The sequence below is a fragment of the Pteronotus mesoamericanus genome, unplaced genomic scaffold (assembly GCF_021234165.1).
Source record: "Pteronotus mesoamericanus isolate MK-2021 breed Mesoamerican mustached bat unplaced genomic scaffold, CSHL_Meso_final contig_105, whole genome shotgun sequence".
Taxonomy (NCBI): domain Eukaryota; kingdom Metazoa; phylum Chordata; class Mammalia; order Chiroptera; family Mormoopidae; genus Pteronotus; species Pteronotus mesoamericanus.
Window position 1 is genome coordinate 7,325,787 of NW_026555006.1, and position 19,780 is coordinate 7,345,566.

General features: G+C 44.7%; 1 protein-coding gene across 1 annotated transcript in view; it reads right to left on the reverse strand.

The window, feature by feature from the left end:
* The window catches only part of PLPP3 (phospholipid phosphatase 3), a 79,950-nt gene that overhangs the window by 6,138 nt on the left and 54,032 nt on the right, over window positions 1–19,780 (reverse strand). The window contains exon 5 of the mRNA XM_054573704.1: window positions 8,936–9,112. Coding sequence (XP_054429679.1) covers window positions 8,936–9,112 — 177 coding nt within the window. The remainder of the gene's footprint in view (window positions 1–8,935; window positions 9,113–19,780) is intronic.

The window sequence follows — 19,780 nt, forward strand, 5'->3', positions numbered from 1 at the left end:
ACTCCCTACCAAACATGCAAAACACCTAAATGAGGGATACATTATCTATCTCAGAGGGTTACTCTGACAATTATACAACATAAGAAAAGGCATAAAAATTGTGGCATGTTGCCTGGTGCCCAGGAAGAGGTTAATAAATGGGAACCATAGCACTGGCTTGTGTGTTCAGGACCTACCTCCACAAAGTCACTTTCCTTCCCTTCCCCTTGTGTGGCAAGAGAAGAAAGAAGAGAAAGGACTAGATGAAAAGAAAAGGAGAGAAGAGAAAATGGGAATGATTGAGAATATGAATGAACATATGAAAGCCAGATTTAAATCAGATACAAAGACCGCCTGTGGATGGGAATTTTCCATAGGACAGATAGGACTTGCTGTCAGAGTCCTATAGTTTCTGGGGCTGTTTTGGAGAATGAGTCAGCCCAATCAAAAAGAAAGAAGCACCGATGTCTTCCTATTGGCATCATCGACTCTGGAAATGCCAGCGTCCCAGAGCACACATGGCCCAGCCCTGCTGGGGTGCTGCCTGGCTGGGGCTCACCAAGAACCAAGCTGGCCAGAAACAAGAAGTCTGTGGAAGCCAGGTTCCAAGCCCACGGCTGCAAATGGCCAAGTCAGCAAATCCTGAGGGCCACTCTAAGGGCAGAGTATGACAACAAAATTGTCCTTTAAATGTTTCTGCAGTCCCTGAGTGTTTCAATTCCTGAAAGCATATAAGAGAACTCCCTGAAGACTTTTGGAGATTCCCTGAAGACTCCTTGAAAACTCCCTGAGGAATTTTGTCTTTATTCATGGATGTTTATAAGCTCCTGTTAGGCTTAGATGCCAGCATGGAGCAGGTAAGTATAAAAGCAGAATGATTTCGGAACCTTAGAAACAGAAGAAAATTGAGAGTTGTCTATTCCGGTATTTCTCAAATTGTCATCTTCAGATCATCTATTTCAGAATCAGCTGGATGCTTCTTTAAAAAAGCAGATTCCTGGGCCCACCCCAGATTTACTTGAAGGTAGCCTACCATCTGAATTTAATAAACAATACCAGCGTTTGTTACATAGACTAAAGTTAGGCAAACCATTCGCAGATAGTTTATAAAATTGAACAGATGGACTCAAATCCTAGATATGACATTTAATGGCTCTGTATCTTATAGATATCGTGTAACCTTTCTGAGGGCAGCTCCTTTATCTGTACACTGGGCTTCAATAACACTTTCCCCGATTGCCCTTACCTTCTCTCTTCAGTACCCATGCTGAACTTCCCATGGCCTTCTGTCTAGCATTAGGCATAGGCTTTAGTGTACAATGCTCTACATGCTATGTTATGTTTTCCCTTTAGACTGTGAGCTACTCCAAGGAATGAACTGTGCTCAGAGCCCAGCAACTGTAGCCCTCAATAAATCTAGTCCACCCCCATGTGAGGATAGGCACCACGTGCTGCAACTTTTGTAACACCTTGGCCATGGGATTTCCTTTTGGCATCCCACTCTACCATAATAAGTAATATATAGATTAACGAATAATTTTCTTTGCAGGAGGAATTCTTGGGACCTGGGTCACCCTCGTGCCCTAAGAATAATAAATGTCTAACAGAAAGCCATCTTTGACAGCCCTATTGTCAACTAAAAGCAATCAGGACTTTTTTTTTTTTTTACCTCAATAAAGTGCTTTCAGTGGCTTTGGCACTGGGAATTTGTGTGGTTTCTTAATGTACCCGAGAGGAAGCATGACGGGGTGGAAAGAGTGTCACACAAGGAGTAAGGATCTAGTCCCAAAATTGCTATGGCTGTGTGACCCAGGCCAAGTCACACTCTTGTCCAGGCTTGAATTTATACAAAATGAAGAGGTTGATGACATCAGATGATCAATCTTGTGCTGTATTTTGTTCAAATATTACTTAGAAATCTACCTTTCCATAGTTACTGTAAGGCTGAAATAGAAGAATTTATGTGAAAACAGTTATAAAGGTGTGTGTTCAAATCCCACCTCAGTTACCATCATTCATGATCATCTTGCTACTGGGGGACATGAAGAAGCATGTTAGTCCCATGAAAAGTAGGAGAGTTTGGAGCAGCAGAGGAGAGAAAGTTGAAGGCAATTCTGAAGGATAGCAGGGATCTGTGTCCCACCCTGGGGCCTACAGAAAGGCACTCCTAGGCTGTCATGAAGAAAGGTTTCTGGTAAGGAGTACCCAGAAGGTGCTAGATTCAGTAGGAGTCGGAGTTCAGGAGTGTGGTACCAAGGATGGCAGGGGCTGGCCAATGGCAAGGACCCTGACTCCCAGAAATCATGCATGTTGAAGCTGAAAGGGTGAAGGGGACCATGATTTACTGAACCCACCTCTTCCATAACCCCACCAGTTCCATCATTTTTAATTCCTAGGGTCACAAGATATGCCACAGTCATCCATCGCTAAGCCTGTGTTATTCCTTCATCATGAAATTCCCTTCCTTTTCTTCTGTGTCACATAGAAATGTCCACTTGTTTTTCAAGAATCACCTCCTCTAGAAATTTCTTCTAGCCTTCTAACAGCCTCAAAGAGAATGAACTATCTAGCCCCTCTCCTGAGCCTCCACTGTCCCCAGTGGAGGGTCCCATGCTAGCATATGTGCCCTTCAATAGCATGTTTCTTCACATGTCTGTCTGCTCTAGAGCAGTTTTTCAAACTGTATGTTAGAAATCATCAGTAAGTTACAAAATCAATGTATTGGGTGGTCACCACCACATTTTTAAAGATTAAATTAAAAATCTTATAATGTATCACACACAGTAAGGGGAAGTACTAGTTTGTGAAATATTTTAGTCATGTGTGGGTGCCTCCATTGAATTATGATGTAAAATGTATTTATTATGAATTGTGGTCAAGTCTTGGATAGCTACTGCACTCTAAGCTCTTCAAGGACCAGCTCTTTTTAGTGCCATATCTTTAAACAAAGCCTAGTAATTAACACATAATATACATTCAATCAATGTGCTGCATGTGCCAAGCACAATACATCTTCTATTCACTGAATCCTCAATCCGAAGATCGTGTATGGTTATTACCATCCATACTTTATAGAAAGGGAAAAGGCAGCTGAGAGGAAGTGGCTTGCCTAACTAGCAAGTGGCAGAAATACAGCTCCCTGTCCTGAGTCTCTGCCTCATCATCCATCCCATCCATCTCAGTGGGGTTGTGCAAAAGGTGTAAAATAGTGCAAAGATACCCTCATCCTCTACCCCCGCTGGGGGGGGGGCGGTCAAAGTTGATGTTTGCCTCCGTTTCCTTCTCTCTCCCGCAACCACAGTCCAGGCACCCTTGCCTAGCTGAGAGTGAGAGCCTGGGCGGGCAAAGAGCTAGGCTTTTGCAGGACCATGGGGGATTTGGGAGGTCATTTCATCCACTCCCCTGTGCCCAGGCAGAGTAGAATAAATTCAGTGGAAATAGATAATCTCTCCCATTGGGAGAGAAAGAGATCTCACAAATTATTAGCATAGACCAAGCATGTTTTGGAATGTACTATTTTAGTCCTTTGAGATAGAATCAAGACACCCAGGATCTGGTTCCTAATCTGCCACTGTGTGTTCTGCACATGTCACACACGCCCTCTCTGGACCCCAGTTTCCTCTTGAGGAAGATGTCGCCACTGAACTCGTCTTCACATTCACATTCTCGTTTGTCTCTTCACTTCACTGGGGCAAAGACAAAGAGTACCCTTGCCCTTCCCTGCATCCTGGAGGAAGACAGCAGCACACAAAAGAGCGATTGCTAGCAGAGCCCCACCCTGGGGGAAGAGGAAAACCAGGAAAGACTCTGCTCTGTGTTTATGAAATTCCCAAGCAGCTGCTTCCTCTGCTGAACCCAGAGCAATGGCGGCCTGGCTCTGCCCTGACTCCCTCCCAGGGCCCCATAATTTGCCATCTGTTAAGAGGGTCAAAGGAGGAGGTGACCAGATAGGCAAGCTGTCACCAGACAGGAAATGAACTGATGTCTGTCCCCTCATCCCAGTCCCTGGATTACTCCAGGGAGTGGGTATGGTGAGTCCAGCTGAAGAGTTCACATCTTGATAGGAATGACACTGTATGTGCGTGTGCGCACACATGGGGACGGGGGGGTTCCGGTGCTGAGAAAGTTAGTATGTGCCTGTGTTTACTCTGACCTGTCTATCTGTATGTCTGGGTATGACTGGATCTGCCCATGTGCCTCTGGGTCTCTCTGGGCACTGGCTCTCTGCTTTTGTCCTGTGTGCCTCTGTCCACATGTGTGAATATGTACATTAGCGTACAGGCCTTTACGACCCTATGTGCCCATGTCTTAGTATTGGGTCCATGACGCCATGTAGGTTTTCTGTCTGTGTTGGCAGCCATTGTCTTCTCTCTCTAAAAGGGTTCAGTTAGAGAGCAGTGGGGGAGGAAATCAGACCTACTCCTGTTTGGCATGTGATTTCTGTCTAGACACATCTGTTTGTTGTGACATGACCCACGTAAAAGTGCTTGGCTGTCATGGCCTGTTGCCTAGGCTTTACAGTGACTAAGCTATTATTGTGGGTCACTGGGAACTTAAAGACATGTCATGAACCCCAAGTAGAAGCCATCTCCATGACATTGCAGGAACATGGTACCATCTGAGAAAGGAAGTCCAGCTGTTATTGCAAAATTAGCCATGCCAAAGAATCTCTGTAGGTGAAGGTCACAGAGCTACAGTGCCTCCAAGATCAATTCACAGTTTAGGAAACTTGGCTCAGAGGGGAAGTGTCTTGCCTGAGATCACAAGCTAATTAGTGACTCACTCTTTAACAAATGCTTATCAAGCACCTATTGTGAGTCAGCCACTCTTCTAGTAGCTAAGAATGAATGACCAGAAATTTAAGCCATGGGGTCTGCTATTAAGGTACCTGCAGCCTAGCTGGGTAGATAGATACATGAGCAATTATGATAGAACCAGGCTGAATGGCATAGCAGGAAAAGTATGCAAAGAGCATTGCGGGCACTAAAAGAAAGTTATATAATTCTGTCTTTAGAGGAGATTGAGAGAGCTGTGGTAGATTAAACAACTGCCCCCAAAGATATCCTGTCCTAATCCCTAGAACCTGCTAATATGTTCCCTGATATGGCAAAATAGACTTTGCAGATGTGATTAAGTTCAAGATCTTGAGATGGTCAGGATTATCCAGGTGGGCCCAATGTAGTCATGTGTCCTCATAAGAGGCGGGTAGGAGAGTCAGAATCACAGAAGGAGATGTGACAATGGAAGTGAGATTTGATGCTACCATGCTGCTAATTTTCAAGATGGAGGAAGGGACCACAAGCCAAAGCATGCAGGCAGCCTCTAGAAGTTGGAAAAGTCAAGAAAATGAATTCTCCCTAACACTTCTAGAAAGAACACAGCCCTGACCTTGATTTTAGCCCAGTGAGACTCATTTTGGGATTCTGTAATCAAGAACTATTATGAACATGAATTTGTGTTGTTTTATATCACTTAAGTTTAGTGGTAATTTGCAATGGCAGCAACAGGGAAAACAAACACAGAAGGTTTCATCAGAGATGAGGGGAAACTGGAACAGCATTACCTCGAAGGGTGTAAGGTAAGAGCTCAGGGAGTTGGAGAATATTGTCAAGTTAGGTGTGCCTGGAGAGGAGCAGGAGATGAGGCCCCTAAAAGCAGCTTGGGTCTGGCAGCACAGGCTCTGCGTGGAACCACCTCCTGGCTTCTCTACTTTCTCTCCATATAACTCAAACCTTCTCAGTCCCTGCTTTTTCATCTTTTCAGTGGATATAAGATTTAATATAGGACCTGGGGAGGACTGAAGATGATCCACGTAAAGTACTTAACATAGTGGCTGGCATACTGAGCTTTCAAAACAAGTTAGAAAATATTATTTGTTTTAAGTGAGTGAGGGTTCATCAAAGCTTGGCTTAGGAGGTTATTGGGAAGAGTGGGAAAGGGGCTCTGGGTTTTCTGGCACCCTACGCTGTGGCTTTGTACCATACGGTGCTGCCTCTTTCTTGGTCCTCCTAACCAACCTCAGGTCATGCCTCTGTATTTCAAGATCCATTCAATATAGCCACATTCAGAGGTGAGAAAAGAATTTGGCTTTTCCTGGGTTTCACTAGAACAGCCAGCCCTGATTCTTGGGGGAAAGTTCTATAAGACCGAAGCAAAGTAGAGGCCTGCCTCGGCCGAGAGCTCCACTGCATAACTCTGGGTAAGTGCCTGATAAAGTGCTTCATCCTCCTCTCAGATCCCTCTCCTGGGCACATAGCATCCTCAGATGGCTTCTTGATTTTCCAGACCCATCTGTTGCTCAATCCAGGTCCCAAGCTTTGCTTCTGTCATCCTCACAATCAAAACCTGGATGACAGACCTTATGATAAGAAAGAACCCATTGCCTTCTTTTCCCCAAGCTGAGTATTCCCAAGCTCTTGTGCTGACTAGCCACTGCTTCTTGCCCTGGCCCCTCAGGTGGCTTAAATGAAGTCGCTCACTCAGTGCTGTGATTCCAAGCTACAAGCTCCTGAGTACCAGTCTGGAGGTTAGGTATGAGAAAAAAAATGATAAATTAGATCAAGTCCTTGCCCTCACGTGTTCACAGCTAAGGGAGAAAGGTATTTATCACTCCCTTCTGAACCACCTTTGCACTATAAAACCGGGTTTCAAACTCGGAGCATTGGCTGGGTCAGCCCACAGGGTTGGAAGGCTCCAGCGACACCCTTAAATTATGCCCCATTAAGCAGCTGTCTACGCTGTTTGCCTCACGTTCATGCGGGCTGACCTCGGCTCCAGTGACCATCCCTCCTTGTTAAGTGCAGAGGGCAAAACTTTGGAGTCAGGGAGCATCTGGGAGCAACTGTCAACTAGCTCTGACCTTGGGTGACTTGAGTCATCTCTTTGAGCCTTGGTTACCTCATCCGTAAAATGGCTTTGTGGGCCTCAAAGGAGACGATGGGTAAGGGATCTAGAACAGTGCTAGCACAGAGTAGGTATTTTATACATGCTAGGACCAAATTCCTACCCTATGCTACCATAGGCCAGAGCCAAACAAGATAAAAATCAGACCCTTCATTTCCTTTCTTGAAAATAAACCCTGGTTGTCCTGGACTCTGTCTAATTGTGCATGGCCACCGCTCCAGGAGATAAAAGAGAGGAAGGCTACAGAGGATCCCCGGTCTTTTAATTTTTTCTTAATTGGGGGTGCAGGAGACTCTAATTAAGGCAGTGGCGCCAAGAAGGAAAACACAACCACAGGCTTTGTGGGCCTCCCCCTGCTGAGAAGGGCACAGTCAGCAAAGGGTTACCCTGCCTGTCCGTGCATACACCCATCCCCCACTGTCACTTTATATGAAAGGCCCAAGCATCAGAGAACAAGCTGGTCAGTGACAGTTGCTCTTATTAATGGCTTGCTCCCCCAATCTCTCTCTTTTCTGGCTTTGACAGAGAAAAAGTAATGAATAAAGCCACCAAAACAGGCATTCCCTTAGATTAGGTCTCCCATGCCAGGTTGGCCAGCAGCTCAGATGCTATTTCCTTCCAGCGTCCACTCTGATTGCCCAAGTCCCTGTCCCTCTCCTTGCCCACTGCACTGGGTCAGGCCCTCGCCTGCTGGCGGAAGTGCCCTACCCTTGTCTCCATGACAGCCCCGCGCTGTACTGTAACTCCTGTGCTTGGCCTGACTAGGGGGGCAACTAGACTGACGTTTCCTGGGGAGCAAGGGATGTGCCTTATCCATCCTTCTGCCTTCAAGAGAATGTCCCTTACAGTGTTCTCAAGAAAGGGCACATCGCCTCATGGGTTCTAGCTTCTTGCTATTAACCATGCATTTATATACTCTGAGCTAGGATCCCTGAGAGGCCTCGGTGAGACAGGGAGAATAACAAATATGTGACATATGGTCCCCACCCCCAGGAAACCCACATTTTAAAAGGAGACACACGTCAACAGTTTCAACACAGATAAATGCCAGTATAGAGGAGAGTGAGAGAGGTTGTAGTAAGGGGACATGGGGCTGCAGCCAGGCTAAGAAATTAGGAAAGGACAGGGGCTGGTCTATATCTTTACATTGTCCATGATTCCTACTGTGCATGAACAAGGATTATACCAGAACAATACAACCTGTATGTGTGGTGCTTAAACATCCAGTTGTTACTGTATTCTGGAGGCCCCTACTGGACTGGGGTGAGCTCCCTTGAGAAGGGCCCAGGAAGGCACAATGTCAGAATAGGCACTCATTCATGTTTGCTGAATAAGCCCCTCAAAACTTTTAGCAGGCAGGAAAAGCAGAGATTCCTGAGGGTATGGGGGCCCACAGAGATGGGATACTTTATCCTAGCCTCCCTAGGATCAGTATGTGAAAAGGGGAACCCATCCATTTGGGGTGAGTCAGAATGTGGCCCAGACCAAGGCCACTCTCTCGGGAGCTCTGTGACTTGCTGGGTAAGGTCCTCAAGCTGGAGGAGGCCTTAGCCATCACTAAACTCCCTCTCCTCCAGCCAACATTGAGGGTAGAGTCTGACCAAAGTTCACAGTGGGACAGACCAAGAAGCTGAGTTCTACTAAATAGTTAAGTGTCCACCAAAGCAGCATTTAAGCACTATAATTCTGGGACTTAAATGAGACATGGGACCTGGAACAAGTTTTTTTCCCTCTCAAAACCCTAAATGTCCTCATAGATAAAGTGAGTCGATAGTATCTAAGTTCTCTTCCGATTGCAACGTTCTACAAGCCTAAATCTGCCATTGTTTATGGAACAGAGGATATACAAACACGGCTGGATGAAAACACACAGGGTTGAAAGAAGCAGTCGTCATTCTCATTCTACTGGAGGGGCCCTGGAGCAGGGTGACTCTTCGGATACCAAGCAGAGAAGAGGACTGAGAGCTCCCTGGCTTTGGTCACCGAGCTGGAAACATTTTCCAAGCAGCAGTCCAGGGCTTTGCTTGCACACTGAGGACAAGATGCAACTTACTATGCAGCAGGCAACCAGGGCTCCTTGCGCAAATCCTGCCAGGACGTCACTGGGGTGGTGCTTGTGGTCAGATACGCGGGACAATCCGGTGTAAAAGGCCATCATGATGAGGGTGAACTGCAGGAGAGGCCGGAGCAGACGTGCTCCTCGCCAAGTAAAGCGGGCCTGAAGGTACAGCTGGAGGCAGGAGATAAAATGAACAGATACTAAGTGACTCACCGTTCACCAGCATTATAGCCCCGGGTCAACCCTTGCCACACTTATACCTTGGGTTTGGCATAATGTAAAAAGAACATTCAACTTGGACACGACCTCAAGCCAGTCATTTAAAATTTGAGCCTTAGTTTCTGTACTAAAAAAATAAAATAAATAAAATAAAATAAAATAAAAACTTTTAAAAACTAGTGGTTTTCTAGGGAGATCAGCTAGAGAGAACTGGGGATAATAATACAATGACAATGGCCCTAGCACATTACCTGGCACCTACTAGACACTTTATAGTTTTGTTTTCTTTACTCCTTGATTGAAACTAATTAAAGAATAGTAACCAAGGTTACTAGAAGTTTCTTTTTTACACATAATTCATTGAACACATCTGTGTTTTTCTGGAGATTATGGCTATGCAATCTCTACGCTGCCTGCCTTTCAGGACTGTCATGGAAAAAACATGCCTGAGTTTACTGTGATAGTCACAAGGAGATGCTTCTGCTTCAGAAGAAAGCGACTCTATCAAAGGACAAATTTCTAAGTCACTGCTTGGGACGATGGATTTTGAATTAGAAAATAAGGAAACATATAAACTGACCAGACAATGCCAAAGAGCTTTCAACTAGAAATGGACAGACACGGGCTGGGTGGAGTCAGAGCATAACCTGAAGAAAAATGAAAGAAAAGAAAAAAAAAAAAAACACCTCTGGCCGAAGCAAAAAAGTTGAAATGACGTCAACTGGGCATTGTCCCCCATAGTTATCTTGCTGCAGTTTCCGTTCTAACCTCTGGACACAACCTACTTTCCAGGTTCCTGTGGGAACTTGGGAAACGAGGGGGGGAAGAGGCAAAGGGGACAAGGGGAACTTCCGACTACAAATCAAAGCAAAGCCCTCGGAAGGGCCAGGAGAAAGGGGAAGAGAGATGAGGGGAGGGGGCTTGTGGCCTAAAGATAGACCTCTGCCCTTCCTGAGACAAACGGACACTTTCCTTTTGGTGAGGGAAAAAGCACACCAGCAACCAATCCTGAGGAGAGAGAAGAGTGGAAGATTCCAGATTCCGTGTTGGAAGAGAGTCTAGCACTGAATCTTCAACTACTTGGAAGACTATTTCAAAAACCCAGGCCTGGAAAGCAGCAGGCAACTTTACAATCATTACAAAATTATATGAATGTATTACTGGAAATCTAAGAATAACAGAATGAAAACGTAATAAAGAGAATGCATTAATATTGTTGGCTACTAAACAAGTGATAAAAATCAAAATCAGTAACCAGTTAAAGATCTAAAAGAGGTAAAAATCATCCTAACAACAAAGATGATTAAATAAATAGTGATTGCTTACAAAGAACCACATAGCATGTATGAAATAAGGGACATAAAGGTAATTTAAATAGAGAGCTAGAATTTTATTTGTAATAAAACTTATTTTTAAGAACACTTAACTTATAAACTCATAAAATGGCATGTAAATTCAATCAGATTCCCAGGTATACCTTGTAAAAATATGGAGGCAAAAAACTTTAAAATAAAAATTAAATTATAAACAAACCAACCAGGCAGTAAGGTATGTGCTAAGGACTCAGAAATGAGAAGTTATAATTCCTGCCCATGGATCATACAGTTGGGGGGAGGAGGGGCGGATACATGGAAACAAAAATATGTATATTTAGGGGTTTATAGGAACTATGGAAGAAGCTCGGGGGCCAGGGTCAATTTCTAAGGGGAAGAAATATTTGACTTGAATCCTAAAGATGAAGAGGTGTTTGCTAGGAGTTAAGGGGAGAGCAGGGAAGGGTGTGTATTCCAGGCAGAGTTCCATCCACAGCACTTCATGTGGCTCAGCACTGCTGAAGGGGGCGCATGGGGGCGGATGAGAAGAAACAGGGGCTAGAGGAAAGCAGAGGCTATTCATGAAGGTCATTGCATGTCAAACTAAGGAACTGGGCCTTTATTTAGTAGGTCAGTCTCCCCTAAACTGTACTGCACGGAATATTAGAGATCTTAAAAAAAAAAAAAAGGTTGGTAATTGCTCTGTACTTAATCCTTACTTTTGTCACAAGGATTATTTTTATAGAACATCTACCTATTGAGTCCCAATTAAGAAATGTTGCTGTAAGCAATGGTGAAAAATTAAATAGTTTTAAGCAAGGCATTCGGTACCATAAAAAATAATCCACGTGTCAAAGGCTAGTAGTCCCTCATTTCTGCTGATATGACCCAAGAGCAGAATCTACAATCATGAAGCAAAAGCTCCCTTCCTTTGGGGAATTGGGATGGGGATGCTGTTGGTGTAGCTCCCACTCAACACAAGTCTTAAGGACAATGGAATAAAATTCAGGGAACAAGGAATAGTTCTTTTGTATTGTGCCCATTATGGGCTGATCTCCCTCCAGCAAGTCTTGTTAGTGGATGGGGTGGGGTGGGTAACAGAAAAAGCACAGATTTTCATCAGGAAAACCTCACCAGGCCTCAGTGTTCTCACATATAAAATAAGTGTAACAATCATCATCTTACAGACTGAGTACAAATTGGTGGTAACATGGATCAAGTGCTTGGCACTATATGCTGCTCAATCAACACGTGATCTTACTCTTTTCTTAATCTGGATCTAGTAGCTTCAAGATTTACTAATTTCCCTCAACTGAGAAATCAGCAGGTTTTCAGAAAATGCTTATTCAAAATCCTCCAAAACTCCCTGCCCCCTCCATGTAGACTTGAGGTCACAGGCCTTGCAAATAAGGGTGGGGCAGAGGAAGGGTGGGTTTCCCAACCGGACAAGGCACACATCTCCCCTTCCACTGACTCAGATACTTAAGGCTAGAGTTTAATAAAAAAAATAAATAAATAAAAAATAATAATAATAATGAGAGGAACTTGAGGAGAGAGGAAGAGAGTCCAGCCACAAGAACTGCTTCAGGAAGAGAGTGCTTATGAATGAGCAAGGAGTAGGGAGCCATGGGGAAAGATTCTTTTTGGGAAGAGGTCACACACAGAATTACAGTGGGCAGAGGGAGGCTGGTCCCCTGTCCCCATATCCATCTGCAATTCATGCACCTATGGAGATATGTCTCAAGATCTCAAGACTGACCCTGGTGTTTGCAGCTGGGAGAAAGCACAGTGATAATAAGGTGAATTTTGGGGTGATAGCCTTGATTCTGGTCCCAGCTCTTCCACTTACTGTGTGGTCACTTAACTTCTCTAAGCCTCCTCGTCTTTGAAGCAGGTAGGAGAGCATCTCCCTCTCAGGCTTGCCAGGCTCCAATGAGACAACACAGAAGGACCCAGCCTTGCATTAGAGGGTATATACGCAAGGCACTCTGCCATGAATCTATGCCACCCTTGTGCCTTGGTAAATGAGATTCACTCAATGACTGGGCTTGATTTCGCCAAAACAAGTAAATTGCTAAAGAAAGATTACACAATGACCTTCTACCCAGTGGCTACTTCCGATTTGAGAAGTCAGCTGGTAGCAAAGGCTGTGAGGTTGACCGAAAGACCTGATAACTCCCTCCATCCCGCACCAACCAAATTGCTAATTTTACTGGTTCATAGTCCAGTTCACAGGAGCCATTCCAGGCCAGAGGCCTAGGCCTCCCCACAATCACTGAGTACTTTCTGGAGTGCCCAACTCCCTTAGGAACCTGAGCCTGGGGACACTATGTGGGTCATCAGGCTCCATTCACTCTCACTTCCCAAGGGCAGGAACCCCTAATTCAGAAGAGGAAGTCAAACTTCCTGACCACAAGGATGTAATGTCCCTGTCCTGGACCAAACAGCGAGAAGACTTTCCTAGAATCAGAATTCCTACAGGGACTTCAGTCTTAGGACCCTCAAAAACAGTGGTTAGGAATGGGGTGAGCAGAGCTGTAGAGAAAACTACAAAGTCTAAATTAAATCACCCTGACTTCTAATACTGGTCAGCAGCTCTGTGGTCCGGTCCGGTCCATCCTCACTTCCCTATCTGTGGGAAGATGTCTGAGCTGGAAGAATCCACTTCCTAACCATCAGCGTGATATTGCAGAAAGCAGACAGTGACTTGCAATCAGAGCAACTAGACTCGAATCTTTTCTCTGCTGATACCAACTATATGACCCTGGACAAGTCATGCTGCTTTGAATTTCTGCTTTCTCATATATAACATAAGGAGATTTGTTCATTCAAGAATAGATGTGAGCATCTATGCTGTTCAAAGCTCTGTAAAAGACAGGCATGAATAAGTTCCTTCATGAAAAAAAGAATATAATGTTAAAGTCCTTTTTTTTGTACTAACATTTTTCTTCTAATTTTTAAAATGCTGATTGTAGATAGGACACAGATTACAGGAGAAAGGTGCTTCTGGTCCCCACCACCTCTCCTGCTCCCCCCCCCCAACCCCCACATGATGTGTGTATAAGTTCCTAGCACAGGGAACTCATTCCATGAATGGAGTTCTCTTCTTCCTGGTCCTAGCTTCAAAATCAGGATCCTGTGGAATTCCAACAAAACCTCCTTAGAAAGCTGTAGTTGGATTCAATCCGGCCCCTCCGGTCTGAACTAGCAGAGTCAGATGTCGGTGAGTCACGCTCCATTTTTGCTAAGTCATTTGTGTTTCATTACATGATTTGCATACTGGTGAAACAGGTCTGTACTGTCCTCTCACTTCATTTCCATAACTCTGGGGACAGCTCTGCTGAGAGTGAAAAGGAGGCTTTTGTCCTTCCTTCTGTCCCTGCCCGCTTTCTTCCTGGAAGTCTGTCCAGATCACTGACACCCACAGGGAAAAACTTTATCCCTTTTCTCATGTCCTCAGTGGCTCAAGCTTGGCTCTAGTTCACGTGCCTGGTGACTAGTCTACTTGCTGCAGAACTAGAGTTTCTCTCTGGGAAGTTATTCAACTACTTTCAGGACAAAAGAGAAATTTTTAGTTGACTTTCCCCTTCCTTTAGAAGGGAATCAGATCTCATTCTCTATCATTATCAAGGGTAGGAAAAGAAACTACTATTTTGCTGAGCACTGTTTTAGAGACTGTGCTAGGCACTTTAGATGACATAGCCTGCATTGTCACATTAACCTGTTAGGTGGACACTGATGTACCCATTTTGCAGGTAAAAAGAACAAAGCCAAAAGAGGCAGTGTCACTTGTTTGAGGTAACAAAGAGCCATGATGTATGTGGAGTAAGATTTGCCTCTTTCTAAGTCTGTAGCTCTAACCACAGAATCACCTAGCTTCCTTAGGTAATTAGTGCTTTGCACACAAAGTATTAGGGCCTTTTTTATTAGACTTCCATTCCATCTTTGGAGAAAAGAAGAGACTACGCAGATATCATGGACCAAAGGATGATCTGCATGGGACATCTGGAACTTCAGTCTCCTCTAATTTACCTGTCATATACTTTTATAACACCCATGTCTGAAATGCAAGTATACTTGTTTTTGTAAGAGTAGAATCTCTGACCCAATCTTAAGCTAAGGAGGGCCTGTGAACTGACTTAAGGCACCTCACAGTAGCATTAACAACCCTTTTCTCTGTGCTCCAAACCTTCAGTCCACCCTGACTCAGGGAACTTATCCAACTGTTCTGCAGCTAGGTACTTTTCAGGCTTTCCACACAAAATGAAGCTCTTCTGATGTCCCCAGCTCCTTATACAAGGTCTAATTACAGGTCACTGACACTGGAAGGAAAGATGGATGGATGGATAAGTGGGTGAGGTAAGAGAAAGGAGAGAACGAACATCTGGCACCATGGTAGATCCCCTTGCAAACAACAGTCTTGTTCCTGCCAAGTTTCGGCACACACTCCAGGATCTGTGAGTAGGCCTTGCGGGTGCACCAGACCCCACTGCTCTGGGATTCTACGCATGTTGAACAAAACCTCCATGATTAACAACCATAGGCTAGAGAACGTGGCTGTCAGAGTACAGCCACTTCCCTGTTTCCTTGGTAACTGGCATACCCTCTGACACATCAACAGTTCTCACGGGCACCACAGCAAAAAGAATCCCTCGGGGCTTACACCACGCAGGCCCCTCATGATCTACCAAGACAGCTATGAGGAGATAAACACAATTCTAAATGCAATGGAAAGAAGCTTGCAGTTTCTCTGGCAGCTGTAAACAAAGGAGTGAATATATACCATGTCAGATGGTGAGAAATTGGGGGGAAAATATGGCTTCAAAGGAAATAAGGGAGTATTGGAGGAGGGGCTTGTCATTTTTCATTATTTTTTTTCAATTACAGTTTACTTTCAATATTATTTTGTATTGGTTTCAGGTATTCAGCATAGTGGTTAGACAATCACATACTTTACAAAGTGTCCTCCCACCCCTGTATTTCCAGTACCCACCTGGCACCATGCAGAGTGATCAGTGTTACTGACTATATTCCCTACGCTGTACATTACATCCCCATGACCATTCTGTAACTGCCCATTTGTACTTTCAATCCCTTCACCCAGTCCCCCAACCTCTCTCTTTTCTGGCAACTACCAGTGCATCCTTTGTGTCTGTCAGGGGGCCGTCATGTTAAACACGGTGGCCAGGGGAGGCCGCTCCAACCTGAAGAAGGCAAGGGGGCAAAGTACAGATTCCTGAGAGAGCACAGCAGGACCAAGGAAAAGGCCTCCACAAGAACTTGCTGCCTAACCTGAGCTGCAAAAGGAAGAGCTGGAACTGTGAGGTCTTCTCAACTCACAATGCACCCTGCACTCTCTGCCTCCTAGCAGCCATCAATGCTTACTGAACTGAGTACCTGCAGATTTCCCAAATCACCATCCTCCTTCTCACCTACACACGGGGAGTCCTTCCAAGCCGTCCACGTTCATCCTACTGGAAGCCTTCCATGACTTCGGCCACCCTGCACTCAGGTTAGCTGCCACGATTCTGAACTTCCACAATGACCTACACATCCCCTTGCCCCTCCTGCCCCAATGAACCAGACTGTCGTCATGGTCTGCCTGCTTCTCTAAACTGCATTCTCCAAGGACTGTAACCATGCCTTACTAATCTCTATATTCCCACACTCAGCACGGTGCTTGGTGCGTAATAGTCACAGTCACTCACTCAATACGTGCTGAGTGCTGAATGTGGAATGCATTGGTGAGGCCCTGGAGGGCAGGGCCCAGGTCTGATTTATCTCAGCAGCCATGGAAGGTGGCAGACTGCCTGGCACAAAAGAGGAAATACCAGGTATGCTACAGGAAATGGTGCCTGCCCTGGTGTTGGCATTTTATCCAGACAGCCAAGTCGCCCTCAGTCCCTGACCATGGAAGTGCAGGACCAATCCAGATGTGGTCCTCTGGGGTTTAGGCCGGGGCTCAGGGACAGAAAGTGCCACTTATGCATATATGCTGTGGGATTTCTTTTCTTATTTTTGTTAATATTTTTATGGAATTTATTGGAGTGACCTTGGTTAATAAAATTATATAGGTTTCAGGTGCACGATTCTATAACATATCATCTGTATATTGTATCGTGTGTTCACCACCCCAAGTCAAGTCTCCTTCCATCACCATTTATTCTTTTGTCGGCTTCTACCTCCTCACACCCCCGCTTTCGCTCTGGTAATCACCATGCTGTTGTCTGTGTCTATGCATTTGTTTGTTTTTTTTGTTTTTTCCTCTTTAAGCTTCCATGCCCAGGGATAATTTGGTGTTTGGGGCATGGTTTTTCCGAGCCAACCATTTTACAAGTTAAAACCCAATACAGCATGCCCTTCAGAGCCATGGGAGGCTCTAGACAGCAGCTGGCATTGAAAGGCCTGGAACAGGGATGGTGGCACCTCCAACAGGCAGCTCTCTTTGAACTCCCTGGTGATGCCGGCCTAAGTTTGTCCCTGGTGGCTTCCCATCAATAGTTAGGGTAGGTCAAACTTCTTTCAAAGAGAACCGTAGAGATTGAGAGAGAAGTAGACACCATGTAATTCCACTCTTTCATTTGACAGATAGGAAAAGTGGGGCCTCGAGAAGAAGAGTGGCAATGACTGTGTAAAATAGGCACGATGGTCTCCGCTTCACAGATGAGTACACTGAGACTTGAAAGCTAAGTAACCCCCTCGTGGTTCCACAGCTAATCACTTTCATGGCCAGAAGCATCCAGGTCTGTCTGACTCTAAAGGCAATAGCTGTTAATGCTCTGGCCAGCGGGTTCAAATGTGATGCTCCCCAAGGCTCCAGGGAAGCTGGGCATCGCAGGATGTGCTAACAAAAGCACCCAGCTCCAGCACCTCCTGAAGCCCAACATGAAAGCACTGCGGAGAGCGTCTAGAGGCTGTCCTGACTAAGTGACGGCAGGATTTCCCACTGACCCTGACAGGCAGCAACGGTATTCTTCAAACTTGCTTTAGAAAGTTTTGCAAACTGGACAAAGGGCTGAGATTTCTGTGGAATATCACCTAAAATCAGTCCTGGCAAAGAGCACTGTCCCTACTTTTTGGCTCTTAGCCTCAGGGGTTGTTTAAGGGTAAGATAACCTTCAATCTGAACATAGAACCTGTGTCCGTATGTTATAAATGTGTCTGCGAATCGTGAATGTTGAATGTGTGTATGTTTGCAAGGCTTCCTAAGAGTGTGCGGTGTTTGCATGAATGAGTGTGTGTAACAATACGCTTAGGAGATGACGGATAAAGGAGGCTCTTTCCTTTCTCCCTCTCTCTTCCTTTCCCATCTCCAATTCCTCCCCTCTCTCTGCCCTCTTTTCCTTCCTTCCAGAAATATAAAAGCACTATAATTTTTCCTCCTGCAGAGACATAAATAAATATTCAGTCAAAATCTACTCCTCACCTGCCACCCCCACAGAGACCTTCTGAAATCAGAGCTGGTAAGGAGATGACTGAGGAGTAGGGGGTGGGAGGGAGCGAGGGGAGCATCTCATCTACCAAAGCAGATCTGAAGTGAGGCAGCTTGCCTTCATGTGAAATTAAAATTAGGGTCAGGGGCTTATATTATTTAAGTTATCCCACAGAGGTTTGTTTTGTTTTGTAGTACAATACAATGAAAGGCCATAACACGATGCCAGAATCATAAAGACCAAGCTTCAAGTACCTTTTCTGCCTCTTTCTAGATGTAGAATTTTTATTGCTTAACTTCTTAAAGTTGGTTGGTTTGTTTTAAGCTGAAGCAGGGCAATCACAATGCGCCCCATTGGGTTACTGGGAGAATGGAATACCACAGTGTGAACTCCACATAGTGCCTGGCACATTCAGGCACCAGGAACCTGTCAGCACCTGTACCTCGCAGCGGTGGGGCACACTGTGCAGTATTGGTTTCAAAATTATTCGGTGTTTCTCTTGGAAGAAAATGAAGAAATACAGAAAAAAAAAGCAAGCAAACAAACAAACAAACAATCACAAAAACATGTATCTACTCCTTCAAGCACCTTTACAAAACACTGAAATGACATTAGTAAAATTACTTCCAGCCCAGGGTGAAATATAAAAATGGAACAGGAAACTAAATATCTTTGCTACATTGTCCTTTCTAAGAGCAAAACAAAAATAACAACAACAAAAATGAAGAGCAAAGGAAAGTTCAATTCACAAATAAATAAAGTCCACATTCAATGTTTTCATAAATTGCAGCCCACCTTTTAGCTTTGTATCTAGAGCCCTCCAAACTTGGAAAGGATTGGGGAAAAACAAAGCAGAACAAAAAAAAAACCCCAACATTTTCCCCAATTCCAAACTATGTTTTTTCTTTTTTTTTCAATAAGTAAGTTGAAATCAAGACAACTTTTGCTCCCTAAGCTATATCTGACCTCTCAGGGCCTTCTCGCTCTGAACTCCAGCGAAGTAGCTGAAAGCAAGAAGTGCCCTGGCCCTGGGACCTCCCTCAGTTGGGAGGGGAAAGGCAGGGTGACCCTAGTTAACTGACCAAGAGGAACAGAGCAGCTACTAGCTGGAGGGGAGCGGGGACTGCACCTGCACTGTCCCGGCACCTCCAGGGAGTCAGAGCGGATGTGGCCGTGGGAAGGGCAGCATGGGGACTCAGATCACAGCACCAGCTGGAGGGCTTCCAACACGCTGCGTGGCGTCTCTGGGTCTGAGCAATGGGATAAGGAGTTCGTACTTCACTGTGTTATTATGAGGTCATGTGCGCTCATGTATGCGGAAGTATTTTGTTAAACCAAAAATCACTCTATGTAGTTGGGTGAAGTTTTCAAGTCCTTCATCAGAACACAGAGGAGGACCACCAGAGTAAACACTACAAGGAATGTGACCAGAAGGCTTGGATTCGAGTGACAGTTCTAGTGTCTGTAAATTTTGGCAGTTCACTTGAAGTCTCTGAGTCTTAATTGGTAATCTTTTCCCACAACAGAAACAATATTACTTATGACATAAGGTTCTTGTAATAATCAACTGAGTTAATGGATTTTCAGAAAACAGTGTTTATTACCATAAAATGCCATACAAGTGTCTTTATCACTTTATAATTTCAAAACAGTGTTCTTATCAAGCAGCTATGGTAAATATTATTTTTATCTGGAAAATGAGAAAATCCTAGAAAGTAAAACAACTTCTGCTAAGGCAGCGGCTGAGCTCAGAATAGAACTTCATTTTTCTAGCTAATCTCTTTTTTCAAGGATTTCCCAGTATATCTGTCCCTAATCTGGGGGTTTTATGTACAGAAGAGATAAAGATGGGACTGGATGCTGGGCACGGGGAT